Raw genomic sequence first — 26322 nt, forward strand, 5'->3', positions numbered from 1 at the left:
CCAACTGATGATAGAAAAAAAAAGATTTTTAGCAATAGACATGGGGTATAAAAGGGAAATGAATCCATTGAAAGCAATTCAAAGTAATAATATTGCAACAAAACCTAAATAGAATATCAGGCTAGCGATGAAGAATGGTGTGTCACTGTGGTATTTTGATGAGATTTTCTTGCCAGACTGAATTTGTTCTAATGTATCAAATCCAATCCAGCGCATCAGATTTCCCCAAAAGAAATGAGCAGGGAATTCGCAGGCATTCCGCATGACATGCTCTCCTCGGCTGTAAGGAGCTGTTGTTGAAGAATTCAGCAGTATGGCAATAAAGCCCTCCTCTACCGCCCACCCTCTCTCCGACATTAACCCGAGGGACTCGAATCCAACCGATCACCGTCACTTGCTGCATGTCGGAGAGTCTCTCACTTACCCCACTACAGAATGCAACGTGATGCACAGCCACAAGGTAGGAGCGCGAGCAACTAATGCATTTTATAATCATGCAGTATTTTAAATTAAACTTAACGACGCACGTTCAACAATTCGGTGCGGGGTGGACTATGTTTTGATGTCTTAAGAGTTTACTTGAAGATTATTATTTCTAGCTTATTGTGTGTATGGATATTAGTTTACCGTGTCTGTTTTCCCCAGGAACAGGATTGCTAACCCTCGGCACTGAATCGATGGTTTGCTAACTGCAGTGATACAGGGTGGAGTTGGGACATAGCGTCATTGCTTTCAGCTGAAGCCACTTGAATTCTTTTTCTTCCCCATCTCTTCCATCCATAACAGCCCCCCCCCCCCCCAACAACTCCTTCCTCTGCTTGTGCGAGTGTCTTTTCACTGGTAGAATCGAAACGATCGGCGACTGGATGAAGGTCTACTGCAGAGAACGGCTCATGCTCAGAATCATGCCGACACCACACGCTCCTTGAGCGGGAGAGAGATTTCCTATAGTCCCGCTGGGCGACGGGAGCCAGAGTGGAGACGGCGTTATTTTTTTCTTATCAATCATTTCCCCAATTCCCGATCTCCGCATGGATCCTGCTTCGTGCAACTAGTCCAACTTTCCTTAGTTTTTTTTTATTGGAAACATTTACGAAGATCGTGAGATTATTGAAAATTTCCGTATATACATTTAAACATAGAAGAGAAGGCAGGATCTGCTGTTCATCAAGATGTTGCCTTGTGTATTATGACTGCCGCTAGACTCCAATAGAGGTGCCTTTTAACTTAGTTCGATTGCAACTCGAGAACAACTGGGAGGTTAACGATGTTCTGTACAGGGAGAGCGCTGCACACCTTGTGGAGATTGCTTTGGTGGGCAGCAGTGGTGTGCGGAGTGAGTTTAGCCCAGGAACCTTTTGCGATTCATTCCATTAGGACTGACGGAGATCTCACCTTGGGTGGCCTTTTCCCGGTACACGCCAGAGGACCGAAGGGGACACCCTGCGGGGACCTCAAGAAGGAGAAGGGGATCCATCGTTTAGAGGCAATGCTCTACGCCTTGGACCAGATTAACAGCGACCCGGATCTTTTGACCAACATCACTCTGGGAGCTCGTATTCTGGACACCTGTTCCAAGGACATCTACGCTCTGGAGCAATCTCTTACTTTCGTTCAGACTCACATCCAGAAGGACACTTCGGATGTGAGGTGCACGAACGGGGAGCCCCCAATCTTTGTCAAACCCGAGAGAATAGTTGGAGTAATTGGGGCATCGTCTAGTTCTGTGTCCATCATGGTGGCCAAAATATTGAGACTTTTCAAGGTAGGGAGAAACCACTTTCCGTATTTTAAATGTATCACCGGCAGATCTGTCGCACGGCGCGACCGGGCTTCTGGGCTGCGGACACTTCCGCACTCCAGAACGGGTCAGCAGCACGGAACAAGATTAAACTTGGGTAATATTAGCCTTATTTTGGGAATGGACCTTAATCATGCGATTTGATTATAATTCATACCTTTCCCTGTATGCGCTCCAACTATTGGTGATATTTTGAGCGGATTTGTGGCTCCCGTAAGCGGTGTGTGCGATTCCTGTATACATTTCGCATGTTTGTCTTTTGCAGAACACGTTCTTAAACAGTGCAATTACGTTTAATTAATTTTGAACGCGACATGTATTTTACCTTGCATTTCGAAGGAACATGATCACGTATTTCAGCTAATCCGCGGCAGCACTTGCTGCTTGTCAAATCCCTTCGGGAAGCAACAAAGTAGATTTCTAATTTGCTGCAGGTCGCGCCAAAGTGATTGGCCTTTCCCGCCACACTTAGGGAAGGCTGCGAATTTGTGACGGTTCAGCTACAATAGGTTGGTGATTAAATGGTCAGAGTGTGCTGGTGGACACTACGTAGAGAGCGGCCGAGCTTCAGCTAACTTTGAGAGTGGAATAATTAACACATGAGCTTTGTGGACCATTGATGTATAGAAGGGGAGGGGCGACGATGGCCAGGACTTGATCAAGATAAAAGTGTAGAAAGAACGTTGGCTTTAAAAGGTACATTCTGTCGGTTCCATTATCTGGACCGAGACCTGCAACATGTTAAACATCACCCCAAGATGTCATTTTTAGCAGCCCAGCGGTATCAGATGTGTTAAATCTCGTAACGATACACCTGGGCTTCTGGTGTGGATGTTCCACTGGGAGAGGATCAGTGGCGCTATGAGTCCACATCAACTCGCTGAAACACTTCCTACCGAAACTGAGCTCCATCTCCCCCCAAAACATCCTTGTTTGGCGATTTTTGTTTTGCAAACTGTGACAAGCAATATATTTAAAGAAGCGAAGAATTGTATGTTAGGTTTTGTACGCGCCATGTAGTAGATGGTCGTTTATTAATTCATTACTGCCCTGAGTAACATCACAAACCCAACGCTGTTAGGGTGCTGGGGATGGAGGGGAAACACCTGTTCAGCCTATGACCACCAAGCCAGGAGCAGTGAACGGAGAACCGCGAGGGTAAATGTTGAATCCGGAGCTCCTTTCGCGTGTCATTTGTGACTAAGCCGTGTCGGCCACAACGTGAGTCGGGTCTGGGGTGCACTTCAGCCCGGGAGCTGCCGGGGGAAATGTGTGGTCGGCAGTGAGAGGCATTACAGAGATCGCAACCTCGTTTAAACGCGGGGGCGGGATTTTAGTACCGCTTGCGTCAAAATAAATGTCAATTCGGGAACCCAATGAGTCATTTTTGCTCCGAGTTATGGCGGAGAGCTTTAATTGATGTATATTTTTCCGATTTGCTATATTTTAATGCCGAAAGCACCACCGGGTCAATTTCTTCGTCCTAGCCTTCAGATCCGTTTGCGTCAAATCCAATTAATTTCAGTACAGATGACCTAATCACAGATATCCCCCCCGGGTTATGTGCATGGATATTAAATCTTGTTTTGCCCGGTAATACTGTAATCTGCACGAATCTCGATCCCCTGTGAATTCAGATATGTACTGAGCACCATATTCATTCAATGTCGTGACGTTTGCACTTGGTGGCATGGATATCGGTATCCAAGGGGTTAACCTTTAGTTGGATTGAAGTGAAACGTTTGCGATAAAGGTAGGCACTCCGTGCTGCTGATGTGAATTGGCGTAATGACGCCGATGGTGAGATTTGCATTAACTTTCAATCCGTCTAAACAAGGCGGTCCAATTCGCCTGGAAACTTCTCAATGAAAGGATTATTAATGAGTGGTCATGAATGATAGCATTTAAACAGTATATATTTGTATTTCATATGCTTTAAGCATACTGTTTCATCATCCTTTTTACATCCCCTATAAACGGTCTTCGCCGCCCAGCCCTCCCACTGTAGATACAAACAAGCTTTTGGAATTTAACAAGCTCCTTTTAAGTGTTGTTATTCTCCCATCATTTCTTTTGTCATTTTGTGTTGTTGGGATCCAAAGAAGCACAGCTGGGGTTTTAATCCAACATGAGAAGGAAGTAAAACACGGTAATTGCGAGAGAAGGTAATCTTATATCGCTATAATCTCAAATGTCTCAAAAGCGTTTATGATGTGCATTGTAACCGGAGCTTTCTCCAGCATGCACACCCAATCTTTCTGATTGGCCTAGAAACCGAAAGCTTTACTATAAATTAACCCCATTCATTTTGTGCTTTTTAAAAAAAAGTTAAACTATTTTTAGTTCCGAACTTTGTGTTGCGAGCAGTCTGATAGGCACATTTGAGTTTTGTTTAATTTATTCCATCACTTACCATTTCAGTCGATATGCTTGAATGTGGCAGCTTGATGGAATCGATCTCTTGCACCTTTTTTGAGGGGCCTTTATAAATTTAACGCGACAGCTACGAGCGTTTCCACTCTACTGGCAGGTTGTGGGTTAAGTGACCAATCTTCAACATGACAATAATTAAGGTGAACAGTTCACTTCCAATCGTAGGAATGGGGTAGGCTGAAGATGGATTTTTTTTTGCGAATCCGATAACGTTTGGATAGAGATTGAAATTAAAGGACTTTACATTTAATGATCCATAAAGGACCTCAGATGGATGCTTCGTTTCGTTCTGTAGCTTTGAGATTAGATGATTTTTTTCCCCAAAAGATCTGTGAATGAATATTTAACCAGCAACACCAACCTACCTAGGAAATGATTGACTGTGTCTTTGAGGTGCATACTAATGAATCTAGAGATGTGGAGAGCAGCTTAGGACATCCTTGTGAAATACCATACACAGAAATTGCAAAACAAAATGTGTTGAATTTGAAAGCTGGATGAACCCTGTCTGCTAGTGTATACCCTTGTAGTCTGCAGTTCGCAGAAGATACTACTGAATTGCTTGGGCTGCTGATCTTCTGCTTACTGACTATCCGAGGTCCAACTGCCCTTTGACAGGAGTGCCAGAGCTCATATGGTTGAGGGTATGATTGAAGATAAAATTGCAGGTCCTGGATAAAAGTATGTTTTGTTATACCCATTATTTTCTGGTTGGATAAAATATTAAATGATAGAATCAACATATTTGATCATTGAAGTAGGTTTGGGAGGCTGAATAACCACCACCACCACTCCATATGTTTGTTTGCATCATTGACCTGCTACTGCGACCAGGTCATAGGCAAACATGCGACGTGTATTATATATCACTTTAAATGACTTTCAGGATGTCCCAAAGTATTCTGAGCATGCTTCCTTGTCAATGAACTGTATTCACTGTTGAAACGTGGAAGACTCTGCAGCCATTCTGTGCATTAAGGAATACATATTGGTCAGCTTCAACATCAGAGCTACAAGAGGACACCTCTGTCAAATTTCTCTGCTTTTTGCCCTGGGATGGCAGCCTAGATTTTAAGCTCAAGGCTGTGGAGTGGACATAATGCTTAAAATAACGTGATGGTAGAGGCTAAAATAGTAATAATGATGGAGGCATTGGAATCTATCCAAAAAAAAATTAACTGGTAGGACCAGTAGCCAGCCAGCCAGTAGTTGACATGTCCAAGGTTTCACCAGTTGAATCTAGCTGCAAGAATATGAGCACTTGGTCTGACTAAGTGCAGCTTCCACATTGCCTGTTTGTGTAGATATCTGTTTGCAAAGGCCTGAAGTAGTGGTACTGTTACTTGATGTGCAAGCTAACCTCAGCACCACTGCAAGCTTCCCCTGAGGCTGTGGCAGGGATGAGAATGTTCTCGCATCTATCTGTACAGAGGTGTGGAGGAAGATTGCTGTTCTTATTCAGCTCCATACACGGGATACTGCCCTGCACTGTTGCTTCTAGACATCCTGTGGTCCACCTGAACCTACTGCCCCTTTTAGCTGAAGAATCTATCCATGACTGAATATTGCTAATCAGTACTTAGCACAGATTCCTGGATATTGCCACGCGGATGTCCTTAGTGTGAAGTGCAACCTTCTCTGAGATCCTATAGGAGAACACTATTGTGTCATACTCTATCTGCTAATTAACCATCTGCAGGTACAAAATGGAAAATCTATGTAGTGTATTTTTAGAAGAAAATATTTTTCGTTTAAAAAAAAATGACAGATATATCTGCACAGAAGAGTTAATTTCAGGGCAAGTATGAAGCAACCCCACTTGTGGTAGTTTGGTTTTGCCTGCCGTCAAAATGGGGTAAATTTGTGGAATAGGAGATGGGTTTGTTAACTGGAGCCAGTGTCAGAGCGTAGAAACGGGCCCTTCACCCCACCAAGCCCATGACACCGATCAAGCACACACTTGCTCAGGTTCCATCACTTGCTTGCACACTAGGGGCAATTTAGTGGCTAAATAACCTACCAACCTGCAGGTCTTTAGGATGTGGGAAGTAACAGGAGCACCCAGAGGAAACCTGTAGAGAATGTTAAAACTTCACACGCAGAGCAGTGGGGTCAGGACTGACCTTGGCTCACTCGAGCTGTGAAGTAGCAACTCTACCAGCTGCTCCTCTCTGCTGCCCCCAAATGACTACCACATTCTAATCGAACTTGTGCCTACAATGTGAAACTAGTAGAGCTCCACAAATTTAGAGAAGTCACTACATGTCCAAATTCTTTAAACCTCTCCTGACATCTGAATACCCAGCAGGCTCCGCAATGGACAAGCTGATTTTCCTGAAAATACGTGTGAGTGAACAAACTGAGGCAGTGCTGCTTCATGCTGCATATGAAATCTTACCAACACACACAGCAATAATGCCAGTCTGAAAGGACAGATTAGTGGCAGTCAATGTTACCTGACAGGCATATGATGAGAAACAAAGGACTGCAGATGCTGGAATATAGAAGAAAAATGCAATGATGCTGGAGGAACTCAGCAGGCCAGGCAGCATCCATAGAGAAAAGCAGGTGGTCAACGTTTTGGGTCAGGACCCTTCTTCAGGACTGAAGATAGGAAAAGGGGAAGCCCAATATATAGGAAGGAAAAGCAGAGCAGTGATAGGTGGACAAAAGAGGGGAGGTGGGGTGGGCACAAGGTGATAAGTAGGTACAGGTAAGAGATGGTGGGATGGGTCAAAGGTAAGGAAAGTAAGGGAGAAAAGGGGTAGTAAGAGAGAGAGGCTAGGAAAGGGAAGAAGAGAAGCAGCATGTTGGGGGGGTGTATGGCATACGATGTCTGTTGTTCAGAAGTTAACATTACTTGTGCAGGCATCAACATTATGCATGGGATGTGGAGGTCATTCTTGGTACTGTTTGAGTATTAATCATTTGTATTTTTGTCTTAAACAGGGCATCTGTGTATGGCACATTGGCCCTATTGAGGGACTGCCAGTATTCTACTACACCCAGCCTCCAAGTTCCTATCCTTGCTCAGTGGAACAAAACCAAACGCAGTCAAATAATGTGGAGGGGGATGGGTGGGGAGAGAAAGTAACAAAACTAGCTGATTCAAAGTGAGGCCAGGGGAATACTTGGCCAGGAGACAGTTTATGATGAGAAGTATGCGGGGAAGATGGGATGGTGCTGTGCCTGAGCTTCTAACTTCCTACCTGGCAGAAGATAGAAGCCTAAGACCCTCTGGCAGTCCAGGTAGAGTAAAGCACTTGAACATCAACGGAAGCAGCAAGTGTCAGACCTCCATTTAAGTATTGCTTCAGGTTATGCTATAGTAGAATTTTGAGGAAGTGGTATTAAACAGATGCTATATAATGTTTGCTGTACAGTGCATGCCCTGTGCTTACACTTGCTGTGCACAGAATTACCAGCAACATTTATAGCTCATTGGATATACTGATCTGTATTGTGGTAGACACAAAAGAGACTGCAGATGCTGGAAATCTGGAGCAACACACGAAATGCTGGAGGAACTCAGCAGGTCAGGCAGCATCTATGGAGGGAAATGAACAGTTGGTGTTTCAGGCTGAAACCCCTCATCAGGACTGGAAGGAAAGAGGGCAGAAGCCTGAATCCCCACTGATCCCCCTCCAGGCACTTATTCCTGCAACTGTGCTAAGTGTTACACCTGTGCCAACACCTTCTCCCTCATCACCATTTAGGGCCCTAAATGGTCCTTCCAGGTGAGGCAGCGCTTCGCATGTGAATCCATCGAGGTCATTTATTGCATCCGGTTCTCCCAGTGCAGCCTCCTCTACGTTGGTGAGATGCAGATTGGGGAATCACTTCATCGAGCACCTTCGCTCCATCCACCGGAACAGCCAGGATCTCCTGGTGGCCACCCATTTTAATTCCAATTCCCATTCCCGCACTGACAAGTCTGTCCACGGCCACCTCTACTGCCAAGCTGAGGCTAAATGTCGATTAGAGGAAAAACATTTTGTATTCAGTCTTGGTAATCTCCAACCTGACAGCATCAACATTTGATTTCTCTAACTTCTGGTAACCACTTGCCCTGTTTTTTTCCTTTCTCTCTTTCCACCACCACCGCGCCCCCCTCCACCCCCCCCCCCCCCCCCAACTTTGGTTTTCCCTTATCTCTCTGGACCCTTTACCCCTTACCTTTCCACTCGCCTGCTCCTTCCTCCCTCTGGTTTCCCATCTCTTTCCCTTTATTCCATGGTCTACTGTCCTCTCCTATCAGATTCCATCATGTTCAACACTTTGCATCTTCTACTTATCACCTCCCAGCTTCTCATATTATTCCCACTCCCACCTACCTACCTTCCCTCCTCACCTGTATTCAGCTGTCAGCTGCTGGCTCATGCTCCTCTCCCTCCTGCCCGCTGTCCACCCTTTTAACTCTAGCATCTGCCCTCTTTCTTTCCAGTCCTGATGAAGGGTCTCAGCCCGAAACGTCAACTGTTCATTTCCCTCAATAGATGCTGCCTGACCTGCTGAGTTTCTCCAGCATTTCGTGTGTGTTGCTTTAGTGTGGTAGATGGGATTAGCCTCTCATAATTCATGAGTCTTGCAGTAATTTGAGCAGGAGATGTTTTAATACCTCCCAACTTTGAAATATTTTAAAATTGAATCCCTTCAATGGTACAGTTTAAAATAAATACTAATGCTCTTAAAGCTATAGCTGTTGGATTTAAAAAAAAATTAAAAAGTCAGCCACAGTATCAAAATGCACAGAACACAAGATCAATGATTACCTTCCTGAATGGGTTGAATTACTTATCCTCAGGGCAGCAGCTGGGATGCTGTGCTTAAGGATTAGTGAGCTGGAGGTAAATCAAGTCAACTGCTACCAAATGTGTGTAAGATTAAAACTGGTATCAGTGCCTTCTAGTAGTCAAACAGTCTGACAAATCTGAACTCTCCTAATTTACTGCATGTTCTTCATGTGATTATCAAAAGATTGCTTGTATCTAGTCAGTCAGAAATAGGAGGAGGCAAACATGGGGTCAGGAGACACTGGCTTAAGATTCCTTGTTGAATTTCTGGTAGCTTCTTAGTGAAGCAGCTACTACAATAAGCTCATGGCCTGTGTTGCCAGCCAAATATTCTCAAAAGATGAGCTGATTATATAAATTTCCCATCCTAGTTTGAACATCAATGCATGTGCAAGTAGTACCTTGAGAGGTCATCAACACAAGGCTGAATATCATCTGCATTCAGGTAGGTCCCACCTCCAACTTTTCATTGGTTCTATTACCCCAACCCACAGCAAACTTCACCTCACCACAAGCTCTCATCTGGCCATGTATCTCCATCCCTTGCCCCATATCACTTCAAGTGTCTCCCAAGCTCGTCTCACCTGGTTGAACTTGGGTCTGTTCTACTGTGAGACGATAGCATGGAGACTGACCATTAGTAGATCCTTAGCAGGGCCAGAGCAAGTGTGACTGTGGGCCAAATCCATAGTGTCCCAGTAGGGCTCAAGATAAAAGTGATTCACACTCTGGCCCAAATGTTAACACCCCTACAACTAAAATATGCTTACTATTGAACAAATAGAGTGAGTCAGAAGAAAATCTGGGCCTTCTATCTTCCAACTGCTGTCAAACTGTACTTGGTTGAAATTTTTGTGGTCCCAGGCAATGAATACTAAAAATGGGTATCCATCTATAAAGTTGGCTATGTTTTTCTTTCCACTAAGGTGATCGAATCTGCTGGGCATTCTCTACAGCTCTGCATATCACAGCTTCTGTGTTCCATTATTTATGCTCTCCAAATGCCTTCATTAACTTATCAACCAGATAACTTCATGAACAACTTATCCCCATGGCAATCCAAGTCTCACTTCATTGGGGATATTTCCCTTGGCCTATCCATCTCTCCCAATACTCTCTGAAACTTAAAACAAACTTTTTCTTTCCCAGTTCTAAATAAGCATCTTCAACCTGAAACATTAACTCTGTTCCTATTTCCACAGATGCTGATTGACCTTCTGAATGTTTCCTGTAATTTTCTGTTTGTGTATTTAACTGAGATGGGATTGTGGAAAATATAGAAAAATGTTGTCTCCCTTGTCTGAAAATACAGAGCAAGTTGTACTATAGTTCCTCCTTTAGCAAGCCACACGTCAAGCATAGTAAGCATAGTTCACTGCCACTTATTAAATATCTCTAGGGTCATTGGCATCTGAATAATGCATAAGGAGACCATGGTGAAAATAATAAAAACGTTGTTTAAATCTACTTTCTTATCCTGAATAAATGCCTTTTGCAAAAACCTATTCTGGTGATTTAGATCTGATTGTGCGGTGTCACTGCTGCCCAAGGGAGGTCTGAATCATTTCAAAAGTAAAGATTCTCCTTGCATATGAAATACACTGCAGTTACCTGACATTTATTATTGGTTATCATTGATTATGGTCAGCATTCAGAGTTCTGTGAGAGACTGTGGTTAATGAGCATTTGTCTAGGTTCATTCATAAAAGAAGGTAAAGGCTTAAAGCCAGGTGTTGGATTTTTTTAATGGAGTAGGCAGGGAATATACAATTTAACTATGCTGCCCTGAAATTCTGGGGCACTCTTCAATATGGGATTTAAGCCATCCTCAATACTTTTGTTGTTTGAAAGTCCAGTGTTAAGTTCAAAAGGTTAAGGCGCACAAAGGGTAATATTGTTGATTACATTAGCTTTGGATGCTGTTCGTGAGCTTTAAGTATTTGAATGAGCTGATGTCACTTTGTGGTCAATGATCAATGCTGCCCACTCTTCAATGCTCATTATATTGACAGCCACTCAAGTTAGAGAATCAGGTCCATCTTGTAGCACTTAATTGAAATGTCAGGTGTCCTGTTGGCCAAATGGATGCATAAAAGATTACACAGAGCAACGTTATACTTCAGCCACCTTAATCTCCTCTTTCCCCTGCCCCCAATCCCCCCCACTTCCTTCACCAACCTATTCTTTTTTGATTTTTTTTTTCCCCTTGGTAATATGAGCAATGTTATGTGACAATCTGAAGCTTTTCAAACTATAATATTTTAACTTGATTTATGAAGCCAAGTTTTTAAAATTTTAGAGTGGAATCCTTGATAACTTTAAAGCTTCAATAAATATGGCAATAAAATTTGTCTAAAAGTATCTGTAAACCATAGGAAAGTATATCTCAAAGGTCTTGTTACATTATGTAAGGAAATAGTTCTCTCTCTGTTGTCATTTAGGTGTTTGAGACGAAGCTGTTGACATCCACAGTGGGGTAGAAAGCTGCTGTCTCACCTTGGAGTAGTTTGACTTTTGCTTAATTGAGTAGGATAAATGCATCTTTTAACTAGATATCAGGGTACTATGGGGAAAATATGGGCAGCTTATGTCCAGTTTGGATAAATCTTGGAAAATTAGTTCTGTGATGATCTTGCTCAGTATGGCAAGAAGGTTGGTTGACTTAGTAAAAATTTAACTCTTGCTGTTATGTGGAGTTGTGTAAGCCTAGTGTCTGAAAGGATGGTGCTTTATGGTGATCTCATTCCACTCATGTATAAAGCCGATCATTGCTTAGTCTCCAGGACCTTTGCTTGATTGCCAAGAGATTGGAAACACATTTTCTAGCACAGGCCTTCCCTGGGTTACAAATGCCGGACTTATGGAGACACTCTACATGTGAATGAGTAACACACACAAAATGCTGGAGGAACTCAGCAGGTCAGGCAGCATCTATGGAGAGAAATAAATAGTCAATGTTTTGGGTCACAATGAAGGGTCTCAACCAGAAACGTTGACAGTTTATTTCTCTCGATAGATGCTGCCTGAGTCATGTGTGTTGCTCCAGACTCCAGCATCTGCAGAATCTCTTGTGTCTACATATGAATGAGTGTTTGGGAGACCGGCGGGATAGAGGGGGTGGATTTGCCGGCTGCTGTGGGGTTACAGGCATTTTGCTGGGTGGGAATGGGACATTTCCATGTGCTTTCACTCTCCCCAGAGCTGAAACAACTAGCTGGGTCGAGCTGAGCAGAGCTGTGAGGGAAGAGCAGACTTGCTCATTCACTCAGTGAGGCTAGCTGGTGGCCTCCTCACAATCCCCTCACAGCTGTTTCTGTGATCCTCTCCCACACGTTGTTTTGCTCATTTCCAATTTATGAAAAATTTGGGTTGTGAACAATTCTCACAAACGGAACCCTGTCGTAACCTGGGGACTGCCTCTACTGGATAACAATGAAGGTAGGAAAAATGGATGCAAACACAGCAAGTTAGATAGAAAATTCATGAAGATTAAATTGATTGATCTATTGCCCTAATAGGAGTTTACTAGAGGCTAGCAAATAGAAGGGAAGTGATGCAAGGGATAGGCAGGTAAATCTGAGGTGAATACTTGGCATAATTGTGAGAGATCTTCACCACATCAAATAACTGAGGAACTGGTAACAAAAGAAGACCAGAAAATCTAGATTTTAGTGTATACAGAACTTTTTGCTTTGTATGCAAAGGATCCAATAAGAAAAGAACAGTGAAATGAATCAAGAAGGTCAAGAAATGGGCCTAAATTTCATGAAAGGTCATAAACTTGAAACATTAACTTTGTTTCTCTCTCCACAGTTGCTACCTGATCTGTTGAGAATCTCTAGCATTTTCAGTTTTTATTTTGGAATTCCAGCAAATTTTAGCTTTAGGAACAGGTGAAACAGCCCCTTATCAATCGTCTCAACTCCCCTAAGAATTTTGTATACTTCAATGAACTAATTTTTCTAAACACAAGGGGATATAACATTTAATCTTAATTTCTCCTCATAGAGCAATCCCTTCATTCCAGAGTGCACAGTTTCTTGGATCAGTATATTTAGAGGAAGGAGACCAAAACTGCTATCCAGGGATGTTTCCACCAACGTATCAGATAAATTATGTAAAAACTGTTTACTCGTATGCTAATGTTATAATAAAGTTACAGTAATATTAGTTTTAATTGTGGCTAATAGATACAGCAGGGGGATTAAGACATTCCTTTATTCTTTATTAGAATGTGGAACTAATTACCATAGGAAATGGCTGTCAAATGGATTAAATGCTTTTAAAGGGATGGAATACATGGAAGAGAATGAACAAAAGTTAAGGTGTAAGGGATTGCTTGAGGAAATTGGAATAGTAAGACATCTGTAGGATTTAAAAGCAACACAGACTAGTTTGGCTGAATGGACTGCTTTGTTGTATGTTTTATGTAACAACAGTTTTTAATGCAATAACCTTGAATTTTCTTTTTGCTTCAGGTTTGTAGGGTTAAATAATGATATACATCCACCATGTGTTTTATGGTCTGGGGTGAAGGGAAAGAAATTCCCCTCACAATCCCATATTTCCTTTTATACAATTGTTCGCATGTTGATCAGTAGGGCTGCCTTAAAGGGATGAGACTTCTGAGTGAAATGAAACTGAATCCAAAGTTGAACTTCATCCATTGACTACTTTGCATTGTTGCCTTATGGTCTTCTCACTCTGCTTGGACTGCCTTCCAACAATGACTCATTTGGTATTAGTATAAGAAAGTCCTGGCATTCTCTTGTGGTAATATAAATTATTTCCTCTGTATCTAGTCAAAGAATCTAGATTGGCCATTAAAGCTGAAATTGTGAACACAATTTGTGTAAGAGTTGGCACTTTAAATATTTGGAAGGAAAAAAACTGAAAGATATAACATGATTTCACACTGGGATACATCTGCTTTTACCAATTTTCACCAAAGGAAAGGAATATTCAAAAGTATCCTTGATTTGTTTGAATGTAATATGCCATCTGTCTAACTGACTTGATGGTTGAAATGAAAAAAAAGTTGCCCAATGTAACTGGTTTTGAATAGCAACAACCCTCCATAAAACATGGAAGGTTTTCAAACATCCATTTTAAGATATCCCTCACTTTTGGCAGAATTGTCCAAAAGCCATGACAGAACTCCAAGGTTCTGTCTCTAGTTTGTGTTGAGTTGGATGATCTTGGCCATGTCACTCAGGTGTTTTGCTGGCATCATTTTCCCAAGACTCTGGAGTAAGAAATAAATTTGCCTGTTTCCATATTCCTCATCCCTTTTCAGCACTTTGCTGCTTGATAGAGTGTGCGTGCATGCAGGTTTGTGCATGGCTGTGATGCTCTTCCCAGATTATAAAACTTGGCCGATGCAAATCATTCAGAATGAACACCGGAGAAAGGATGGACCCATTTCCATGGTTTGGAAGGGGCAGTTCAACAAGGAAGGGAGGAATAATTAAACATTTCAATGAAGTTCTGATGACAAATAAGATTTGACTGAATAACTCTCTTGTGCACAAAAATTGTAGATGACTCTCTATTCTTCCAAGTGCAGTTGTTTAACATTCTATGGTTGACTTGCACAATTTCATGGTAGAAGCATAACACTGCATTGACCAGGGCACAATGGGACATATTATAAGAAAGCTGGATGAAAATGTGCTTGGAAAGTTAGGCTTTGAAAAGTTTTTTTTGCGGAATAGAGCCCAGTGATTTGGGCTCAGGTTGAAGATTCTTTCAATGCCACACTAGCAAGGAGTTGGAAACATTTTAAATTTAAAATTCTCACCACCTTCAAGAGTCAGCTGACACTGCTATTGACTTTTTAGCTGCTTACAAGCACTTCCAGCTTCATGACTTGCAGGCTGCTTTCAGTGCTTCTTTATCCCCTGGGTATTCGTGTGAGAGAAACCTTATGACGTAAATTTTGCTTTGGCAGAGTTCTCAAGTGCAGAGTGCCTTGCTAGTGCAACTGCCAGGGCATGTTGTGAAGCTGCTGTTGCCCATCAGTATTCCTGAAACCAAGTGAGAATACTAGAGAGTGACAGCAACTAACATTTTATGTACAGGTTATTTTGAAATAAAGCAGTGTATGCAATTCAAAGGTGCAATAAGAAATAGGAGTAGCCATTTAGCTCTTGGAGCCTGCTCTGCTATTCATCAAAATCATGGTTGGTCTCCCACTTCAATGACCCATATCCCTGATTTCCTCAACATGTATAAATCTATCATTCTGTTTTGAATGTGCTCAGTGACTGAGCCTTGACAGCTCTCTGGGGGAAGGGAATTCCAAAGATTCACCACATTCTACATGGAGTGATCTTTTCTCATCTCAGTCCAAAAGAGCTTGCCCTATTTCTGGGACATTGACTCCTGGTTCCAGACTCTTCAGCCAGGAGAAACATCTTCCCTGCATCTAGTCTGTCATACCCAACAAGAACCAGACTTATCATTAACTTCTATGATGTGAAATTTGTTGTTTTGTGGTAGCAGTACAGTGCAATAACATGAAAATTACTGCAACTTATAAAATAAACAGTAACAACTTACAAAATAACTTGCAGCTATAAAAAAATGTGTACCACAGAGTCAAATTTCATGGTCATTCACACAAAATGACAGAAGTAGAATCATTATCACTGACATATGATGTGAAGTTTGTTGTTTTGCAGCAGTAGTACGGTGCAAAGGGATAAAAATCTAAATTATAAAATGAATAAATAGTGCACAAAAAAAGGAATAATGAGGTAGTGTTCATGGATCATTCAGAAATCTGATGACAGAGGGGAAGGAGCTGTTCCTAAATCATTGAAGATGGGTCTTCAGGCTCCTGTACCACCTCCCTGATGGTAGTAACAAGAAGAGGGCATTTCCTGGGTGGTGAGGGTCCTTAGCGATGGATCCCATCTTCTTGAGGCACCGCCTCCTGAAAATGTCCTCGATGGGGAGGGTTGTGCCCGTGATGGAGCTGGCTGCGTCTACAACCCTCTGCAGCCCCTTGCGATCCTGTGCATTGGACCCTCCATACCAGGCTGTGATGCAACCAGTCAGAATGCTCTCCACGTACATCTGTACAAATTTGCAAGTCTTTGGTGACGTACCAAATCTCCTCAGACTCCTAACGAAGTAGAGCTGCTGATATAACATAGTAAGTTGCAATGAAATCACCTAATTCTTCTAAACTCTAGCAAGCACAGTCCCAGCCTATCAATCTCTCTACAGGAGACCGACTGCCATCTCTGGAACAAGTTTAGTAAATCTATATTGATTCCCTACGTTGAAACGAAGAGATGAAAATTGTACACCAGTCTCTAGCTGCGGACTTGTCAAGGCCCTGTGTAATTACAGTAAGCCATTGTAACTCCTGTTCTCAAACCTTCTCAAAATCAAGGCCAATGTACCACTTGCCTTCCTAATCCTTTAACACACATGTATGTTGTCCTTCAATGACTTTTGAACAAAGACAACAAGGTACCTTTGAAATTAACACTATCCAATCTCACCATTTTTATATAAAATAAAAACACATATCTGTTTTGATCACAGGAATGGGTATCCTTGCATGTTTCCAAATTGTAGTTTATGTGCCACGTTTATAGAATCATAGCATTGTATGCAACGAAATGGGCCCTTTTGGCCTACTTTGTCCAAGCCGACTGTGGTACCTATCTATTCTAATCCCATTTGCTTGCAAGCCTTTCCTATCTAAGTACCTATCCAAATGTCTTTTAAACATTGTAATTGTATCTCTCTCTTCCACCACCTCTGGCAGTTTGTTCCAGATAACACATTCTATGTGGACAAATTTACACCTTGGACCTCCTTTAAGTTTCTCCCCTCAAACGTGTGACCTTTAGTTTTAGACTCCCCAGCCCCGGGGAAAAAACTCTATGTTATCCATGCCCCTTCTACTTTATTCTCACTTGTTCTATGTTCTTGGCCGCCTGCTCAGTGTGTCTATATCCTCTTTGCATCCTCCCTGCTCACAATCCCATCTAGTTTAGTATCATCAGCAATCTTGGAAAAAGACAATTTGTCCCCTCAGACAAATCACTGACATAGTTGATGAATATCTGGGGCCAAAGTACCAATCCCTGCTGTTTCTCACTCATCACAACCTATCACTTCAAGACAGCTCCATTTATTCACATTTTATGCTTTCTTCTGATCACCAATTCTCAGTCTGTCATTGTATTATTCCCAATTCCACATACTCAAACCTTTTTGTCCAACCTCCCACTTGGAACCTTATCAAAAGCTGCATCATAATTTCCAATATTTTTTTAAATGACACTAGAGGAGACCATTTGGCCCACCACATTTCTCTTGGCTTTCTGAGCAACCCCATTCCCCGACCTCTGAGAATCCAAGTACACCACATCCCCTGGTTCATCCTTGTGTATTATACTCACATCCTCAAATTTCCCTTTGGTAAATCCATGTTGGCTCTATTTAGTCCTATATTTCTTCACAAGCTATTCAGTTATTTCATCCTTCAGTGTTTCTGGAAATATCTGAAATGCTGTTTCTTTTTGAAGGGGTTGGGAGAAGAAAAAGAACAGGATTTTTCTTCCACTTGGGGAATTCACTTGAGTTTTGTGTCTCAATCTCTGTCACAGCATCATTTATAAATAAGCAATAACAAGCTGTGGAGGTGACCAGGCAACTTGAAAAGACAGCATGTCAGATCAAAAGCAGTTTTAAATGGAGGAATGCACTGAAAAGGCTTTGCTGACTTTTTCTGCTAATTTGGCCTTCGATTCTGGGTACATGGAGGACAGATTTGGAGAGGATAGAGAAATTTACCAATTATTTAACGAGGCTTTGGCCACAAATTCTGTACTCTAGCAGAGAAAGTTTAATAGAACTGTTCAGAAATAATGGTTTTGATAAAGATGATTTGCCATAGAACCTGGAGAAATGAGCTTTTAATGCAAGATGATTTAGAACGCTCTGACTTCAATGATGGTGCAACAGATTCGGTAGCAACTTTCTTAAGGGATTTAGAAATACACATGCACAGGAAAATTTTGCAGGACTCCTATGTGAATGGAGGAGTGGGACTAATTGAATACTACTTTCAAATGGCCAACATGAAATGCACAGCATGGTTGATTGGAAAAGGAAAACTGGCAGACAATAGAACCACAGGGGTTATTTCCCAATTTTTGTTAAGGGATAAGCGTCTTATTTTACCAGAAGTTATGCTGTTGCCAACCAGTTACCACAATACGTCCTGACCTTAGGTTTTCAGGTATGAGCAGGGATATTGGCAATGAGGATGGTTTGCCCCATTATTCCATGATCCCGAGTTTTGCTGTCACCCAGGTGATTACCTGACGGAATGGAGTTGAAAATGACCGCACAAGTGTTCTCTGTTTTCAAGGCACCAACATTGACCCATGTCCTTTGTCACTTTCCACAAGGTATTCAATATTGGCAAAGAGCAACTGGTATACTGGCCTGATTTGGATCAGAAAGTATGCACATTTGATGTTGGCGATAGAGCAGAATACAGCATGCATGAGGAGCAAAAGCAGAGATTTTTCAGGTGTTCAGGAATACCCGGGAGTGTTTTGGTGTGGTGTAGGCCGAACTGGCAAGTGTCTTTCCATCCCTTGTCATTACCTTGAGAACCATTTCCTTCGCCACTTACTAATGATCCCATCCTGCCCAACACATTATTAAAACCTGAAGCTTGAATGAGCATTTCTTCAGCTTTTAGATTACAAGTGGACAAGGTTAGCACGGCACAGGTTAAGGGATTGGATCTGTGATACAATAATTCCCTTGTGGGTTCCTTGCTGGTACATTTTCTGAAATACAATGTAAGAGCATCTTCACCCAATTACAGAAGGCTTTGTGGCAAGAAGAGTTCTGTATTCCCTGCACACATGAACCTTGGTATTTGAAGGTATAAATTAGCACTGATGTGTACCTTCTGGACCATCAATGGGTTCTGCAGATCATCTACGTGTCATGAAGATCAGGTAGTAATGGACAGGATGGGGTAGAGGAGATGAGAAGGGCTTCTGAAAATAGTTCTTTGCACAATCATAACAAGGAAAGTGGTGGATTTCTTGAAGAATTTTCAAATGGATTTGATCCCCTCTAACGTGCTGACTTGTTGCGGTTTCACGGACTTGAGCAGCCCCAGAATGACATATTTTGACTTTTACTAAATATGCACTTAGTCTTTATCTGTCATTCCACAACTTGCAGGATGTTGTTGGACTAGCTTTGTTTCCATTCAGTTCACTTTAATATTTGCATGGTTTTAAATTGCCTCTTTATCTCCAGCATAGATTAAGTCCTGTCATAGATATCATCTTAACGTTCTGGATGATATTGTTATGATGCATGTCTCAGGTGACTTGAAATGAACATCATGTTTCAAATTATCTGGTGAATTTTCTGCCTGACATTTTGCTCTGTATTTGGAGTTCAAGGGATCTGAAGGATGTGATTGAACTGGTCTTCCAACCAAATATTTTGGATAATTTGTTTCTTTGGGAGGTGATTACAGTAAAAAAAATCAAAACAAACTATTTTGAAACATTACAAATATCAAATACTGCAGATGCTGAGGATCTGAAATGAAAGCTGGAAAAGGAAATCAGGCAGCATGTATGGGAAGAGAAACAGAGGTTAATGTTTTAGGTCAGCGAACTTTCATCAGAACTTAGGATCATCGGCTTGAAATTGTGCATGTGGCATCCATGCGTGCATTTTTCAGCAGAAGTCATTGAGTGAAATGTAGGATTCTAATGTCCGCTGATAAAACTTGTTTCAAAGCACTTGGGACTCCTGCCATAAGTAACTATGCCATTAGCTGCTTGTACTGCTGACTTTGAGTGCAGATTGAACTGTAACCTGGCCACCCTTACAGAATTCCACTCTCATTGTTTACAGTCGCATTGTGCTAAAACTGAAATAATCATGACTTTAAATTCCTTTTCTTTCTCATAACTCTTTTAGGTATGAGTGTGAGCAGGAATTCTGGAGCCATAGAGTGGATGCCCCCACAGCATCTAGCTCTCGAAAACTTTGCTTTGTGATGCCAAGGCAGGCTTGATGAAAGTAGCTTTGGCTTCACTTGATTAACTGCTCCAGACTCCTTTACTGGTATTTTGGCTCCAGGTGTTGGCCTGAATTCCTCAATCCGTAGCAAAGGAATATTTTTTGAGAGTTGCCTGCCACATTTTGCATGTTTTTGAGTGAAGACCTATCACTGGTTGTCTGATCCTCTGTCTGTCCAAGTACGGTTTTGCCACAACAGGTTGAAGAGTCCTTGAAAATGGGTAAAAATCTCTCAGACATTGTAGCAGTACTGTATAGGAGCCCCCACCAGTTTGGTGTGAGACTGGGGAGGGCTGAATCTTGTGTGTCTATTCCTGCACATTATTTGGACAGGTACAAGGATAGGAAAGATTCAGAGGGAAATGGGTCAAATGCAGGCAAATAGGATTAGCTTGGATGGGCACCTTGGTCAGCATGGACGAGTTGGGCCAAGGGCCTGTTTCCGTGCGGTATAACTCTATGACAAGCCAGACAGTAGGTCTCCCATGAGCACCCACAATGGTGGAGGAGAGCAATGTAGTGGGAGAAGTCAGATGGGCTGAAGATGTGTGAGAGATCTCGACCTAAATCTTTACTGTTAGACTTGCTGACAGCATCCAAGGAAGAGGGAAGCAATAAACCCCTGGTTCGGACATGCCTCTGCATTCAAGGCCTATCATGCATGTGAGATCGATCAAGGAGGTTATGTCATTTTGACATCATTGGATTTGCCTTGTGGTCTCTATATGTGTGCAATGCATGGTGCAACACATGGTCAAAGTATGCTACTGTGCACACAGTACTTAATTTGGTGATTAGATTTCCAATTTATAGCACATAATAAAGTCGTGCTGCACAAAATTACTTAGCCACATGAAATATAAAGGAGGAATTAAAAGAGAAACTCAAAGAAGGTACTAAAAAGTTGGAAAGAATGGTAGAATAGAAGAGCAAAATCAACATGAAAAACACTATGATGCTGGAGGAACTCAGCAGGCCAGGGAGGATGCTGCTGAGTAACTCCAGCATCATAGCGTTTTTCATCTAGATTCCAGCATCTGCACTCCTTTGTTTCTCTAGCAAACACATTTTATAATCTCTAGCACTAATTATATTCTGAAACAATGGGACTCCAAGTTTGTATAATTAGAATTTTCAGGCTGAATTAGTTTGATGACTAATTCTGGCAGATAAAACCATTTAAAAAAAAATCATGAGTACAAAATCACCAGCCCTAATGTCTTGTTTTTATCTTCTATGTCTATTGGGCAAGTAGATCGATTTCCGCCTTGTCCATCCATTCTGTTGACCCTCACCCACCTTTTACACTGATCTCAATACTGAATCCATCAGCAAGCTATTTTTATTGCATTGTTTGGAGAGGAACGCAATAATTCAGATTTTTGCATTAGATTTACATATGTATAATGTGGAAATATCTGCCTTATTACTCTGTAATTAGTAAAGGCTACCATTTGTCTTACTGTTTCTCCAATGCAAAGTCTGTCTGCATGTAGTTGGTGTAGAGTAAAATAAGTCCTGTGATCTTTTAAGTTGAGTAACTGTTCTCTTAATTGCCTGCATGCTAAAATTGGATGAGTTGTTATCATCTGTAGTGCCTCTGTACATTAACTGGGCATTGTAAACAATGTGATTTGTGATGGGAGATTGGGTGGGGAGAGGGTGAGGTAGTTGCCTACCTTGATTTTGGAGAGTGGCTACCCAGTAGTTATGAGGAATGAAAACTGGACAGTAATTCAGTACACTTAGCTTTTGTGCAACCAGAAAATCAGCCGTGTCCTGCTAGCAATTCCTGTAAGAAATGTTCCTCCTGTCAAAGGCTAGAGCTGGATTTTTAAAAGTAATAATCAAAGGCAATTAGTGTTGATTTGTGGCTATTGTGGAATGATGGCAGATAATGTGCAGGTGTGAGTAATCTAGAAGCTTGGGCTAATGGATCAGGTGGTCAGAGTTCAAATGTCATCATAGAATTATACAGCACAGAAATAGGCCCTTCGGCCCAACTCATCCATGCCAACCAAGGTGCCTACCTGAGCCATTCCCATTTGCCTGTGTTTGGCCCATATCCCTCTAAACCTATCATATCCATGTACCTGTCCAAATGTCTTTTAAATGTTGTAATTGTACCCTCCTCTGCCACTTTCTCTGGCAGCTTGTTCCATATACCCACCATCCTATGTGTGGAAACACAAGCCCATTGGCTTCCCTTAAAATCTTTTCCCTCCTCTCTTAAACCTATGCCCTCTAGTTTTAGACTCTATCCTGGGAAAAAAAACTGTGACCATTTACTTATCTATGCCCCTCATGATTTCATCTACCTCTGTCAGGTAATCGCTCAGCCTCTTTTGCTTCAGGGAAAATGCCTCAGCCTGTTCAATCTCTCCTTATTCAAGCTGTACAGATTCAGATTCCAGCATCTGCAGTCTCTTGTGTCTCTACGTTGCAAAGACTTATTAGATTCACTAGCGTCCTACGAGGAAGGGAATCTGCTGCTTTTGCACAGACCCAGAGAAGTGTGGTTTACTCTTGCCAATATATTTTAGGGAGCAGTTAAGCCATCTATTGTCAAAACGCCCACTTTTAAACAAAATAAGAATAAAAATGAAAAGATCACTTTCCTGAGCTATCAATGCTGTGGGAGTATCTCCATTTGAAAGACTGCAGCAGTTCAAAAAGCCAATGCATCACTCTCACTTTGCAGCAACAGATTCTGGCTTTGAAAAAGCTGGTCATATCCTGTAAATGAATAAATAAAAATACCTTTGTGCTTGGGTGAGGAACTGTATTTTTGATGTAGGTTTTTTTAACCATATTTCAATCTGCTCCGATTATAGTTCTGTTTTTGTGAAAATCAGAGGCGAAAAGGGAGGGGGAGTTGAAATTTTCATTCTCCTCTACAATTACAAAATGTAGGTTTGGAAGTAACAATTATATACTAATAAAAGCAGAAAAAAAGTTCCTTGCCTTTCTTGTGTATTGTAGCTTATGCCACATGGTGGGAATTAGCCTAAAACAACTTTATTTGGAATGAGTTGTCTTCTGAAGGCCACTGATCTTCATTCCAAGATTTGAGGTGAATACTTGTGAATGCAGACATCATACACTGTAGCTGTCATGAATCAGTGCCAACCAATGCAAACGGTCTACTTTCATAAGGAAAGGCACAAGCTTAACAAATGTTCTTTATAGTCAGACCATTAAGAACAGGCAAACAAAAGGGGTTTTGCAGAGATGGGAATTAAATTGATCAAGCTCAATGAGATAGGGAACATAAAAAAAAAAATTATGATAGTTTGAGCAATGAGATTTTAAGGAGGTAAAAATAAAGTTTGATTTTTAAGCAAGTTTTATAAATTGTATTGATTATTAAATATGCATGGTAGGCTTTCTTTAAAATAAAGGTGTATAATGTTTTTATTTTGTGATATTTTAGCTTCAGCCCTGCTGGAACACTTGGTAGAATCTGATAAAGAACATCAGGATAATTTGTTTGAGGTTGCTTTATTAAGCAACAATAACCATGCATATTAATACAAGGGAAAGTCAGCCCTTTGTCAATCTGGGCACGTTTCAGAAATGCTTCAACTGCTTTTTTTTTAAGACAGCATGAAACAGTGAGTGCAAGAGGAACTCGCCAAGTTTTGGCGGTGAATTGTTGGGTTGTCAGTTCAACCATATTTCAATCTACTCCGATTATAGTTCCTGTTTTGTGAAGGTCAGAGGTGAATAGGGAGGGGGGGGAGTTGAAGTTGTTCAAATTGCCAATCATAGTCATGGGTCTAAGTGTGTAAACCAGGGATCATGAGCATGGGCAGGATTAAGTCACTTGGATTGAGGGCTTAAGTGTTAAAGAGGATCATAAGATTGGCTAGTGAAGAAATTCAGGAGTCACTTGTGCTTCAGAATGCATTGGCTCAGCTGAAACAGACCAGTGATCAGATTGGTTTGAGAGATGCCAATAAACCTAAAGCTCTCAGGGTTTTGGGCTGCAGCACAAAGGAAAAGTCATGGAAAACAAGAAACCAATGGCTACCATAACACTACCTGAATTGGGAGAGCAAGTGAAACCATGCATGAGTTGAGCAAATACAGGCTACTTCCTCACAAAAATAGGTGTGGTGTTCAAAGTGTGGCAGCAATGCACTGCAGCCATTCTGGATAGAATTCAATGATATTTCATAAGTGAGGCTTTCACTGAAAAGTAAGATAACCAGCTAAACACAAGACCCTTCTGGGAGCAGTAAGCGAGTAGTTGGGCAGACACATGCAAAGGTTGAATGCTAAAGAGCTCAACAAATGAAGACTAATTATAGAACCAAGGGTGAAATTGCATGGGAGTGAATGGGAATGTGATATCCCCAGAAGCGGATTTGTAATGTGAACTGGCAATATCAACAAAGGATGCACCTTCCATAACATAAAGAGAATATTTAAGAGCTACCTTTGAATGTCATAGATTTGCAGTGCTGACTGAGTATCTCCCAGTAAAGATGCAGACATGTTTATTTTGCTGGAGGTTGGCAAGTGGAGCAATTACTATATCGCGATGGGAGGTGATACCAAGACATGCAAAAAGAAGCAATTTAACAAGCGGGCCAACAAATTGCACCAGGGCCGGATGTCCCAGAGTGAAGGAAAGTTGACTATGGACAGTCCAAGTTCGAGAATATTGTTCAGACAGTAAGTTAGCGTTTCTGGAACAATAGGAATATTTGCCGTACCTGAAAGCAAGCAGTTCAGAGGAAAATTCCGTCATCTGGTTGGTATGAGAGAAAGAATTCACTGAATTTTGAGGACAATTTGGGGATAAGGTAGAACACCAAAGATTTAGCACAGGGTTCTGAGGAAGGGTCATTGACCTGAAATATTAACTGGTTTCTCTTTCCACATATGCTGCTTGACTCCTTGAGCTAATATTTCTATCTTTGTTTCAGATTCCAGTGTCTGCAGTTTCATTTGTTTTCTAATAGTTTTCTGCAAACCATACATCCACAGGTGAGTTTTGGGGAACAGCTTTCTGGAAGGGCTTGTATCATTTATTGAATAGGCTGAATCAACTGTAGATGAAGTTGGATTTGCTAAGAGAGGACCATGTTGCTATGTGTGGGGGCTCCAAAGCTCTGAAGATCACAAGGGAGATGCATATGGACACTGTAGATGGAAAGAATTCACATGGAGTTTGGGGTTTACCTCCAGAACAAACTTTGTCTTTACTATAAGCTGATATCGACAGTGGGGTCCTGGAACAAATGCTCCCCGATCCAAAGTTTCCATTATTCTTATACTATTTCTTATCTACTTTTCCTCCCATTATCTCTACCCTGTATGCGCTTATGTATCTATAGAGCGAAGTAAGCCTTTTGCAGTGTCAGGCTTCAGTGCCTATGTATTATATGAGCCGTCAGGTTTGAGCACCTCGTGTGCCACATGAGCTGTGTGCAGTTCTGCCTTTACCTTACAGGTACAACGGCAAGCCTCCGTCCTGGAGTTTATGGGATTGTTGTTAGGCTGGTAACCAGGCATGAGTGTAGTATAGTTTATATATTTTAGCCTGCAGCTTGTAGTTCAGGTTGGTTTGAACCAGTTCCAGACTTTCTCTGCCTGGTACTAATCCTGTAGAGTACCCCTTTATCTCTCTGCCACATGATCATCCCCCTGTCCTCTACTACAGTCCTATTCCCTACTACAGACACTGATGTCAGTGCAGGCAAGAGAGACTGAAACTGATCACAGCAGAATTGTGAGCATTAGAGATGGTTCTGCGAGGGGGAAAGTCACAGGAGATAACATTGTGATTTCAAAATTGACAGCAGGTTAAGGTCAGATCTGGTTTCTACAGGGACTCATTGTAGGAATCTGGATGGCAGGAGGGGTAAAAGTGGAGGCACAGGGAATGAGATCCTTAATCAATTGAGGAAAGATATGTTGTGAATGAGTTTGTGGTGTCTAGTAATGTACCAAACAAAGTAAAATTATAATTATTATTTGCCTGTGTTAAATTTAATGTTAACAATTGATGTAAGGAAATATGTAATATATTTATTGTCATGCAGAATTAGTGAGACCATATTAAGGTAACAAGATCAGTTGAAATCAATAATCCACTGGAACTCAGTGCCTGGAGTGGAAGCTTTAGAGATGTTAAGTAGTCCAGAAGACTGAAAGGCTGAGTAAATTTGGGTACATTTGTTATGTTTCTCTGCA

General features: G+C 41.6%; 1 protein-coding gene across 1 annotated transcript in view; it reads left to right on the plus strand.

Moving 5' to 3' along the window:
* Window positions 1-836: 836 nt before the first annotated feature.
* Window positions 837-26322, plus strand: part of LOC127571338 (metabotropic glutamate receptor 7-like) — a 547846-nt gene continuing 522360 nt past the window's right edge. Inside the window, exon 1 of the mRNA XM_052017627.1 lies at window positions 837-1765. Within this exon, the coding sequence (XP_051873587.1) occupies window positions 1268-1765 (498 nt within the window). The 5' untranslated portion in view covers window positions 837-1267. The remainder of the gene's footprint in view (window positions 1766-26322) is intronic.

This window comes from Pristis pectinata, chromosome 6, assembly GCF_009764475.1.
Source record: "Pristis pectinata isolate sPriPec2 chromosome 6, sPriPec2.1.pri, whole genome shotgun sequence".
Lineage (NCBI taxonomy): Eukaryota > Metazoa > Chordata > Chondrichthyes > Rhinopristiformes > Pristidae > Pristis > Pristis pectinata.